Raw genomic sequence first — 12,153 nt, 5'->3', positions numbered from 1 at the left:
CTTCAAACGTCACATGCACCACAACCCCAAAACAGCAGACATATGTTCGTTTTTTTTTTTTTTTTTTTTTTTGCTCTGTCCTTGGAGACCGGCCATATAGATATAAAAAGCCCAAATGAAAAACAGAAAGGCTGCAAATGTTTCCGTCCTTTCAGCCAAGAATTATCTTTGAAAACATTGTTGAATGATGTACAAACAAAGGTGGAGAGGTGTAAACTCCAATTATCTCAGCAACCATCCCTCGCCATAACCCATATAACCTCTTTAATTATTTTGCAGTATTTACATTGATGTACACAAAATACACTCAAAAATGAGATTTTTTTTTCTTCTAGATTCTCAATGCATTTAAATCCTCTTGTACATTCTGAGCCATCAGAAAAAAAAAGAAAGTTGTATATTAATCAAACAAAAGAAAAAGAAGAAGGTTCTCTTGGAGCATCTGTATTTGCTCTCCCGTGGTTTATCAGCTTGTTGCTAATCAGGCGCATCCCAGGACATAAGAGACGGTTGTGGTTGATCGGGTGGCACAGTCTAAGCCAGTTCCATTTTGCACACTTCACAACACCAATGACATTTTGACTCATCAAAATAAAAATCCAAATGCTTTGTTCTTTTCCATTTCAAATCAACTGTTTTATTGATCAACAGGCAGACGTGGGACAAGAAACAAAAAAAGGTGTAACTGGGCGGGGCTATATAGGAGGTGGTTACTGTCATGTTCATCACGTTGTTCTTTTGATATCATTATCTCGGTTATTATTTTGTTACAAAAACAGTGAAGCGCCATCGTGTGGTGGCACTGTTTCCTGATCGACTGACGTATGGAGGGTCTGTTGATGACTGGAGAAGGCTTGCGGGACCGTGGAAAGTGTGTATGTTTGTGTGTGTGTGTGTGTGTGTGTGTGTGTGTGTGTGTGTGTGTGTTTCTGTGTGCGTATGTTGTGTAAGAAGGGCAAGTATGTGTGTGAGTGAGAATGTCTTGGATGAGAGGTTTCACGTCAATTCCACTGTCACTGTGAGGACAAGTGCCATCCACGCCAGTCCGAGCATGTCCACGCGGGAGGCTTCATCTACAAACACCAAAGAAAAAGTCTATCAGTCAAACTGTCAGATGTCTATTCATCATTTAGCAAAATCACATTTCTGAATTGGCTTGTGACTCTATTAAAATGCAATGAAAAGTCATTTAACGTGAAATAACCTGGTATTTTCGTTTATTGATATACAGTAAAACTGCTTTGCGTTTGTTTAGTTCGGCATTAAACTCGTCCTCGAAATGGGCAAATATGTTTTACAATGAATTAAGACATTTCTTAATTTAAAGCCATTAAATTACCGTATGCTTCAATTCACTTAAAACAGGATTCACGTAAAAAGTTTACAACACAAGCAGGCAACCTGAAGTTGCCTCAAACAGCTATACAACATTCACTGGAGAGAAGTTGGATGACTTATATACAATAACTGAAATAAATGTACATGTTTGTGCATTCATGTAATGTATTCTTACTGTATGGTAGGTTGTAGCACCAGTTATTTGCATTGGTGGAGCAGTTACTCAAAGACCTCCACTTTGCTCCAACAAAGAGACATTTCTTTTCTAAACGTCTCCGATGGTTTGAAGTCAGGAGGTACATTTGCAATCAAAATCATTCAACCCTGCCGAGTTTGTAAGTTAAAACCTTTTCCTGAGGGTCTTGCGAGAAATTTTTATAAAGAACACTTCAATTGAGTGACTCAAGTCTAGTCTGACAAGATATCTGAGATAATCGAATCAACAATGAAAATGTGCTATGTACTCTTTTAGAGTTGCAGGATATTTTAGAAAATACAATAATGTGTGCCATAATTCTTAAACCCGTATATAATACTGCTGTGTTTAGATTACTTCCTGGTATGTAAGTCAATGGAATTGTTGGGAATTCTCTTTATCTTCTGGGAACTCAGCGATAATAAAAATATAAATACTATCAATGCGTGAATTTAAGCTTCATAGAAAACATGGAAAACGTGTATCAAAAGATGAGAGAAGACATCATTTCTCCAAAATGGAAATGGTGAGAAGAAGGTGAAGGCCCACAGTGTGTGCCAAGAAGAACACCATCACCATCACATAGTGAGGGGTGTTTTATTCTGCATTAACTGTAAATCTAATTCATGTATTCTGTGAAATACCATGTCTTTGATCCTGAGCATAAATCCAAGTCAACCAAAGCTCGGTTCAGGAATTGTTCCTGGAATATCCTTGAGATGCCATCTCAGTCTCTGGACTTTAATCTAGCAGCTTGTGATAAACTACTGGAAACATTTATTGGCGGTCAAAGATTAAAGGTTATTGTTGTTATTAGGCCTTTTTGGAGAAGTGTTTACTCATCGTTAGTCAAATTTAAGCTCAATACTGTATTCTCAAAATCACTTAAATACGCATAATCGCATTTTCTTTGACTGTTTACCAAGGCTTGAGTTGATTCTGTGTGTTTGACTTAAATTTCATGCACATCGCTATGAAGCATTGCATGTTTAGAGGGTTGAATAATTTTGATGCAACTGTGCAGTGACTTTGTAACAGTTATACCCCGTGAGAAATGACAATACCATTTTTTTTTTTAAAATTTACACTGCATTCACAAATAAAACATTTCTGTGCAGTTCCTTGAAGTGAACTGTAATAATCCAGGACAGTTGTACCACTACAACATCCAAAAAAAGCCCTATGTGACCTTTGGTGCAGGTTTGTTGAACACAAAGATATTTGAATCAAATTTGAAGAACCCTCAGACAAAATGGTGATATATGGAGTGAACTTCACTTCCTTTTATTTGATTTTATATCTAATTCTTCTTTATTATAGGGGAGAGATTTAGGAACGACACCATGCAGCTTTATGCTGCTGTTGTTTTCTGTAGCTCCCTTGTGGATATCTCACAAAGAGGGACTGTGGAGCTGGAGCTGCTGTGGGAGGAAAGTTGTGACTGGCTGTGGGTGTGTCTTTGCTGACATAACCAACTGTTTGTCCAGACTGTGCCAAGACTGTGGCTGCACCAACCATCACAAAAATAACCGTGAGAGGATGACCACATTGGGGTGTGGCTAGACTTTAGATTCAACATGTGATCTGGTAGATGTGAGAACTGGCAAGTCTCACATCGGACAAATCTTAAACGTATCGCTATGAGTTAAACAGCATACGGTTGAATCATGTGTGTGACATGATGGTTTAGATTATTTGAGGTTTCATGGTGACTCTCTGATGAACGTAAACCTCAGCAGAACCGTATAATCTGACATTTTGTATACATCACATTCTCCTCTGTTTATGCTAGTTATTCAACATCAGACAATAACAAATGGATCTTCCCAATAAGTACTCCGTCTCATTTGGTAATGGGCTCAGCCAGCCATAAAAATCATCATCTGAGGTCCCCTTCCAGTCTACAATCATAGATGCAAGCCGCCCAGCCATCTGTTTGCCTTCAGTTTTTGGCTCAGACCTCAGTGCATTTCTGCCAACCTGATTTAAAAATGTTCTTTTTTTTAAGACAACTGGGACTGATTTCTGTGGCAACATGTCTTTTTAAATAAGGGATGACTTTACCTCAGACGTGCCGGACCTGAAATGTCAGCTAAATAATGCTTTCTTTTTGCACTCGGCTGTTTTGACGGCAGTGAAGGTTTAAGTCAAGTTAGCTGGCGTTACACACCGACTGCACATTTCTGGCAGTGGCTGACACATTTTTTTGTACGCCTACCAGCAAGGTTCCTGTCTCTTAACTGACCTTTGTGGAAAATGACAGCTGTGACATGTCTGCCATGAAAACTGAAAATGTAGATTACAACCTTTGGCGATTTCCTTTTTAAAAAAAAAAAAAAAAAAAATTGTTTTATTTGATGAATACAAAGTCCATCATCTGAGACTGTAGTTGATTTTTGCTTCATGGTTACACAGCTGTGTGTCAGCCAAGAGGATGCATTGCCCGTAATAAGGTGACAACCCCCCGAACCTTTGACACCTCCAGCAGCCGGTTGACAGGTAGAGTATTGCGTGGCAGAAAAGATGTCACATATTTGTCCTCAGTTTCACTGATCTGTTAAATTCAGTTCAGCTTGACAAGATGTGAGGAAGACCAGAAGTCTGACAAAGATGAATGAGTGTAACACCTCATGGGAGATGCAGGTTTGTCGTCTGCTACGACCCTGACTGACTGACTGACAGAGGTTGTCTTTCCCGCCGGAGTCCGGTATTCAGCCGTTCAGCTCGGGCGCGTAGTGGGGTGACCTCTAGGGGCCATGTTGTACACTAATTTGACTTGCATGCAAGGCTTGTCTGTGCATCCATGCTGACCTGATTCTGTCCTTGCTGTGACACACCTGCTCATGTGCTTACCATAATATTTGCATTCTCAGATTTGCATCGCTAAGATATGACGAGCACAGAAGGGGAAACAGGGAATTTGTTTCCCCCCCCTTTTCCTCTAAGAAGAGAGTTGTAAAAACAAATGGCAAGACCAAAAAAAAACAAAAAAACATGATAGTGGGAGATCATAAGAGACAAATAAGGTGAAGTAGTGACTGAAGTAGGAAACAGGGAGAGAGTAAAACTCATGTCAAATTTTGCATGACGAGGGAAGTTCAGCTTTAACACAGGCCTGTCTGCCATCTGCTTGAGATGCTGTTCCCACTGTATGCTGGGATAAACATGGGCAACACACAGATGCACTAAGGATTATAGTGTAAACGAGCAATTATAGCATTTAAATGCATTTTCCAGTCCATTTACAGCACCTCACTACGAGAAGCAGTTACCATACAGGTACTTAATTGATCCCTAATTGATTGTAAGTAGTAACAAAAGTATGTATGTAACAAAACAAAATTGAGCATACATTCCCCAATAACAAATAAATACATGCTTATATGGCTTCATCGAGAAGTACTGCCATATTTTACTACATCATAGCACTTTATTGAGCTTGCAGGAGGTTTGCTTCTAAACTAATCCGCATGAGCTGTTAGAGAACCTCCTCTTACGCTTCATTCAGTTTTTCTTACCTTTCTATCTAAACTCTGAATGCTATTTCTATAGGGTCACACTCCCATTTCAGTCTTGGTGAGTCCTGACCCCCTTCATGCTTCAGAAGACCATCTATCAAGACTTCAAACCCTGCTTCTATAGCCAGAAATGAATGTTGTTGTTTGTTTTTTTTTGTTTTTTTCGACTACAGTATAATCTGCGCACCGCATAAGGCCAGAGTGACAGAAGAATCTGCATTAAAATTGAAGATTGGGAGCTGGGCTGAAGAGGACAAGTAGGAAATATAAATATGATGGAAAGAAGAACTACAGAATAAGTGAAGGAGAGGGGAGAAAAAGGAGATAATAAAAAGGGAAAGAGCAACCAGAAATGGATGAAGCAGCAAGAGAGGCTGGCACTGAGTACAAATTCAGAGAGGAGGGGAAGGAAAGACCGACAGAAAGATTGCAGAAGAAAGCGAGAGGGAAAGGCAGGAAAGAAAAAAGAAGGGGGGGGGGGATGGAAAGGTTGTTGTCACAGCCCTGCGGCTTCTGCCGACAATCCCTCATCTTTACATATGATAATCTCAGAAACCGCAAATGAGACACCACGGCACATATGAAACACCAATAATCTCACATTCAACCAAAAGTGACAGACACGGTTAGTCATTGGAGGAGGCTTGTTGCTCGCTGCTGCCGAACATCGGCGAAGATTAATCCTGACTGAATCACTCTCACGCACTCTATCTGGGGCAAAGCATTCAGGACAGAATCAAAAACATCCACCTGTCAATACTATGGATGTTGAAACCACAGTCTTCCTCACAATTTGCTTCTCTGATCAGTGCCACATTTCCGCATACATTTTCTGACTGAGCCGAACTACAGTGTCACATTTTGCTCCCATATTATATGCAGTGTCTCTGGAAATGTGATGAGCAAGTGATTCAGCAGGAATTATGAGATGCATTATATTGAGAATTCACACACGCACAAAGATCGTCAACTCTGCAGCTGAAATACTTACTGTTCGGATTCTGTGTGTTTTTCATCATGCTTGGATTTTCTGCGGAAAAGAAGAAAAAAATCAACAGTGAAAAACATCCAAACACTGTAGTTATGAAAGAGACGGTGAGTCAGAGAGTGAAGGATGGAATTAACACGAGAATAAACAGCGTGAAAAGAAGAAAGAGAAAAAGAAATAAAACAGTCATCTTTGACAGAGGTTGTGGCTTTCTAATGACGTTGAACTCCAACGTTGCCGAAGTACGTGCTAAATGGCACATCCCCAGTGAGAAAAGTCGGGCTGTTAATGGATCTGGGAACACAGAGCACAGCAACAGAACATCCAGGACACTTTTAGCAGCAGTGAGCACCAGAAGACTACAGCTGTGGCCGGGCAGTCTGGGAAAAAGATGGAGAAACTGAGTCTAACCTTTAATAAGTAACACCGACGTCTGCCCTGCACAATACGCTCTGACAAGGTATTTTCAAAGTTCTCACAGGGATAAAGTAATTGCAAAAGAGGGAGCAAGAGGGTTTGCAGGGTATTAGCAACACCCTTAAATTGCACTTTGTGAGCTATTTTTGGATGTTAGACTTGAAATGTGTACATGAGCAGGTGGAAGCTACATAATATAGCACAGTGTGGAACTTTCCTGGTCTCGTTGCAAGCACATTAAGATAGCAGCTCCTCCGAGATGCCCGCAGAAATTAGTGTGTGCACTCTCCATATGCACGCTTGTGTTTGCCTGCCCTCTGCAGATTTGCATAAGCATACATATCCCTGCATGTGTGCAGTTTCGGTGTGTGCCTGTCATTGCCCGGTGCCTCACTTCTGCTGACTCACTTCACTGTAATCTCAGAGGATAATATCGCTGAGGGTGGCTAAAAAGAAGTACATCATCAAGACGCGAACGCCGCTTGTCATCGATGGAAAGTCTCTGCGCTAAGCTGTCATTATACTCTATTATTCCTGATGATGTATATTGAACACTTGGCAAAGGGAGCCAAGCCCCAAAATACTTCTTTCTCTTCACCCCCGCCCCCCGGTAGAGAGAGGTGTCTCAAGGCCACAAGGGATGGTGCCAAGGTCACTTAATCACCATTTACTTCCCCTAAGCGTGAGTGGAAGCAATCTACAAGAAGCGGGCAGACAGATGGGCCATACTAGGCACGTAGCCGATGACACCTGAGGAGGCATCAGGGTGTTAAATACACATTAGTGCTCTTCCTAGCAAAACGCCTCCCAAGGTAACGCCTCCCTAAAGTGGCACTTTCCCCTTAAAGTAGGTTCTTATTAGACCCGCCCAGTAATTTGTACATTTGTGACATACTTTAAACCCTGTTCACAGGAGTGTTTCAGGCAGGAGGACATAAAAGAAAGATGGATACAATATTCTTTGTTTCAGAGTCGCTCAAGTACAAAAATGGTGTCAATCTGATTTATGTTAATAGAGGACTGCAGGGCTGAAACGCACGTGTGTGCACGCCACACATTTCTGCACATTTAAAGGGATATATTCTCTGTTTGTCTTGCATAACTTGACTCGTGTATAGTCAGTCTTTGCGAGTCCAAAAAAAAACCTTTTCACACATGGAACATGTGATACTGATGGTTTTATCTATCTATGGTCATCTGGGCTTTCAAACGCAGGTCCCTGTTTTGTGAATGTTTTGGGATGGCTCTATTCAAACATGTCGGAGCCATTACTGATAAAGCTGCAACGCTGGCACAATTACTCTGCATCTGGTGTACGAGAGGGATTAGTAGCACCGTGAAAAATAATGACATCAAGAATGAAGTCATCACTTCTCTTACAGGATGGATTTTAAAACTCGCTTTGTAGTTGAAGACTCAATTAAAGACCTGAGCGTCACGATGGTTTTGACTGGATAAAGAACAGGCTGCCTGAGGAAAATAATGTGTCAACCAAGGGTCAACCCACCGTGATGCCACGCCTTGGTTTGTGACCTTGAGCCTTTTTGTTTTTTTTTGGAGCCAGAAGTGACCATATTTGGATAAAATGGGGAGGAGCGAGGAGGTGGATCTGACTGATAACTTGACGACACTACCCGTCAACCTATACCGGAAACCTGAGTGCACCCGCAGGCATGTCAATCAAACCAGGCAGCCTCCCAAATATACATCACTTTAAGGACTAATATCATATATAAATAATTATTTATGTATTTATTTATTTATTTATATTATTTTCAGAGTAACCAACAGAATACTAATCAGAACGAGTGAATTTAGCAAATGAAACCAAAATGGCATGTAGAAACAATGTATTGACTTTATATTTCATGAGAGAAGTTGATGCTTTTTGAATGGGAGTCTATTGGAGTCAACCCATAGTGGCAAACAGTGGTATAGCACTTTAAAGCAATTCTGCATTGGCTTTACTGTTTAGACCCAGTGACTATGTCTATTTTTATATGCTGTTTATGATGTCAACATGTGACCAACAAGTCAAATTGCAATCACATTTCTGTAAAGTGAAATAACAGAACTTATTTTGTTGAAACTGCATCAGGAGCAGTAAAATATGTACTTCCAGTTAACACATTACTTTGGCTTGGCCATTGAGCAATTGAGCTTTTCTAACACTGTCAACAACAAAGACCCTTTGATTTCATAATTTTCCTTTGATGCCACGGTTGGTCTTTAGTGTTTAAGTTAGAACAGAATAAGACATGCCATTAGTGGAATAGTCACTAAATCCCCTGCTGGAGAGAAGTTATTCGCACTGATTGCTGCCTTAAAAAGAATGTGTTGCTGAGCCAATTAGGGATACAATCTCTTATTAATCACACACTTAGTTGCATTAATGATTCATACTTAAGAGCGGTCACATAAATCTCTTAAGTATTTTCCAAAGATACTGTAGACATATGAAAATAATTTTTGTATAATTACGTAATATTCTGTGATATCTAACGGTGTAATTGTATAAGTGTTCCAGATAATTATTGTGGAACCGAGCTGTACAGAGAACAGAAAAAAAAAAGTTTCATATTCATTGTCTTCTAAATAATTAATGATACTTAAATGCAATTTCAGTTCAGCTGGTGGTGTAGAAGCGCCCCTTCAGAACGGGGCTGGAGCGTGTTGCAGAGCTAAGTGCACGTACCAAAGACTATGAGGCGAGTGTGCGTATCTGTGGAGCCCAGAGGATTCTGGGCCGTGCAGCGATACATGGAGCCGTTAAGCTCGGCTGGCACTCTCTCCAGAATCAGCTCCTTCCCCTCACGCTCGGTGCTGCCGTCCAGCAAGCGGCCCCCCACCCTCGTCCAGGTGAAGAGCGGCTCGGGGAAAACCTCATTCTATCCACACCCAGATGGGATGGAGGGAAAAGAAAAGAAAAATGGAGGAGGGCAGAGCAGAGAGAAGTCTGTGAGTCTCAGCCAAGAGATTAAGAGTAGAGCACACATGAATAATACAAGCTCCAATTTTCCCCTAATGCAGCGGCAAGTTAACAACATGCATTAATAATCAACACTTCACTTTACAACAGATTTTCCCAGATAGGGGTTTCCAGCACTCGAGCGTTGCACCATCAAAGTAAAAAAAAAAATCATTGGCGCAGCGGAGGTACTTGACATAAGACAAAACACAACGGTTTTTTTAATAGAAGTAATACGGTTCAACAGTAAGACCTCTCATCTATTGAGAAAAATACAGTGAATGAAGTAGGTGTAGAATCAAGGTTTTTTTATGTGCTTTTTTCAACTGTATTGGAAAAAGTAAATGTCAGTCCAATCTGCTCAAGCATGGCTTTACTGCAGAGGTGCATGAACTCAGAAAGAGCTCATTTGGCGAATTCTCACTAAAATTGGGTGAATTAAAGCCAACAATTCCAGCTTGTGTGACTTTGTTAAAAAAGGGTTCATAGACCAGACTGCAGTTTGCCTTCACTACATGCACAAGGGACTGCATACTACCAGATGTCAACAACACTGTCTTTTTGCTGGAATCATTGAAGCAAGCAGGGTGGGTGCACTTGTTGTTTGACAAGTTCAAATCCCACATGAGCAAAAAAAAAAAAAAAAGAAAAGAAAAAGGCAAAACAAAACAACAATAAAAAAAAACTCCAGTTCAAACAAACTGCTCTACACATGCATGGTGATGTGACCTTCACTGAAATATGTAATAAATACAAGTTTAATTAATACATGATTCAACTGAGACATACATAAAGCAACGTCAAAAAGGAATACATAGTAAAAAGACACACTGTAAGATGATCGTCCATAATATATTCCAGAGGGGAACATCTTATTTTATCAGAAAGGCGGGAGGCAAAATTATCAGTCTTGGCACACAATCTTATCTACTTGTGAAACCCTAAAGCTTAGGCCCAGTGAAGGATAAGGGAAATTTGCTTTCTGATCAATCTGCACGCACTGATGCCTACGCTGCTGAAGGGCCCGACTGGCTGTATGCCACAGTCAAGCCTGTTTATAATAACCAATCTTAACCCTGCAAGCTTTAAAATAATGCCAAGGTCACCGGGCGCACATAAGCATATGTAGAAATCAGTGCAGTCAATAGCTCGGTGCACTAAACCGACAACAATGCACAATATTAATTTGGTCTCATAAAAGAAAAAAAAAAGAGACAAAATCTGCTTTGTGATTTCAATAGATTCATGAAGCGGCGACTGGGAAGTGACGAAGGAGAATCGTCCTGTGGACCATTAGCATGTTCTCTATCTGGATCAACTCTATTCTCCACACCTGACTGGCTCCAGGTGTCTGGCTTCAACGTGTCATTCATGTCAAAGAAACCAGGTACATCCACAGGTCAGTTACACCAGGGACAGGGGGCTGGCATTGGCAGGGTGGGACAGTGACACAAACACATTCTCCATCTTTATGTTTATGGAGCAAGAAATCTGAAAGCAGCAACATTTTTTGCAGCTAGTGTATTTGCCAGATATGGACACTGGACAGGCGTAGTAGTATGTCGTTTTACCGCATGAATACAAACAGCATGAAAAAATGCTACATTTGTGAGTTTTCAGCCTATTTACTGAAACCAAAATGTTAAAATGTGAATCCAAATTTTTTTCCAAAATGAATATGATTTAAGAATACGTAAACACGCAAAGGAAAATATGTCTGTGCCCAACAGAGGTCACTACAGAGGATAATTAAACAGGCTCAAGTGCCCATGGGCACTAGAGTCTTCTTACTCTATACTGAAGGCGGGCCTTCATTTGATTAAAACCCCGTGCACTTACCCCAGGCGATCCTACCTGGAATCCTTGCACAGTGATGCGCACTGTGTCCCCCACCTTTGCCCTGGTGGGGGACATGAAGAGTTTAGGACCCTTCGGAGCAGCTGAAAAGACAAAAGAAAAGAAAAGAAAGAGAGACAAAGGTCATTGTACTTAGCATGGAGAGAAAATCCTGCCGGACACCTGTTTTGTCGCAGAGGGAGAGAGACAAATACAATTTCCTGTCAATTAAGGTCACAGGGCGCGAGGCGAGGGACCTGCAGGTTCTTTCATCCAAAGGACTGTGCTGGATTTATTCCCCTTTGGAGAGAAAAGGAACTAAATTGGGTAGATACTCATTACAAGAGGAGAATGGGAGTGCAACGGGTGGAGTGTGGAGGCAGTGAGATAAGGGACACTCAGAGAGCTAATTCCCTTGTCTTGGTGTGGACAGCAGCCCCCAGATGGCTTTCATTTGGACCATCTAAAACAATGGGGGCGCAAGTAGGAGAGGGAGCTGGCACATTCTATTATTATGGAATTGCGAGAGGCCGGTGATTGTCCTGTGTATGTGGTGTCGAGATAAAATGAGTGATTTGCATAATGTGTTCAAAAGGTAAGTCATTTCATTACAGCTAAACTGCACAGTACACTGCATTAGGCCGGTATAAGCAGGTTCTACACAATTTGTGATGATTAACAATTCCCCTAAAGATAACTGCCTCACACGCCGCGTAGTTCCATATGTTAAGCAAATGGACTGAGCAGAACATGCAATGAGACTCGAGCTGAGGGCCTCCCATCGGTAATGTCTGTACTCGTCAACCCCCCCCCCCTCCCACCACCACCACCAAGAGATCTTCAGTTAATACGGTTTGAACTCTTAGTACAAATCACACTGGGTGCTTGTTTT

At 41.1% G+C, this 12,153-nt stretch overlaps 1 protein-coding gene across 2 annotated transcripts in view; it reads right to left on the bottom strand.

The window, feature by feature from the left end:
* Positions 1-871: 871 nt before the first annotated feature.
* The window catches only part of igsf21a (immunoglobin superfamily, member 21a), a 157,898-nt gene continuing 146,616 nt past the window's right edge, over positions 872-12,153 (bottom strand). Inside the window, exons 7-10 of one of the 2 annotated variants that reach the window (XM_069711315.1) lie at positions 11,265-11,365; positions 9,153-9,345; positions 6,044-6,082; positions 872-1,073 (exon numbers count right to left, since the gene is read on the bottom strand). In XM_069711315.1, the coding sequence (XP_069567416.1) occupies positions 997-1,073; positions 6,044-6,082; positions 9,153-9,345; positions 11,265-11,365 (410 nt within the window). In that variant the 3' untranslated portion in view covers positions 872-996. The remainder of the gene's footprint in view (positions 1,074-6,043; positions 6,083-9,152; positions 9,346-11,264; positions 11,366-12,153) is intronic. The other variant, XM_069711316.1, reaches the window with a different exon arrangement.

Source organism: Brachyistius frenatus, unplaced genomic scaffold (assembly GCF_029030835.1).
Source record: "Brachyistius frenatus isolate BFR_SWC_R1_liver_20210118 unplaced genomic scaffold, ASM2903083v1 Contig_98, whole genome shotgun sequence".
Classification (NCBI taxonomy): Eukaryota; Metazoa; Chordata; class Actinopteri; family Embiotocidae; genus Brachyistius; species Brachyistius frenatus.
The sequence above is the reverse complement of the archived record's forward strand: the minus strand, read 5'-3'. Positions and strand labels throughout refer to the sequence as shown.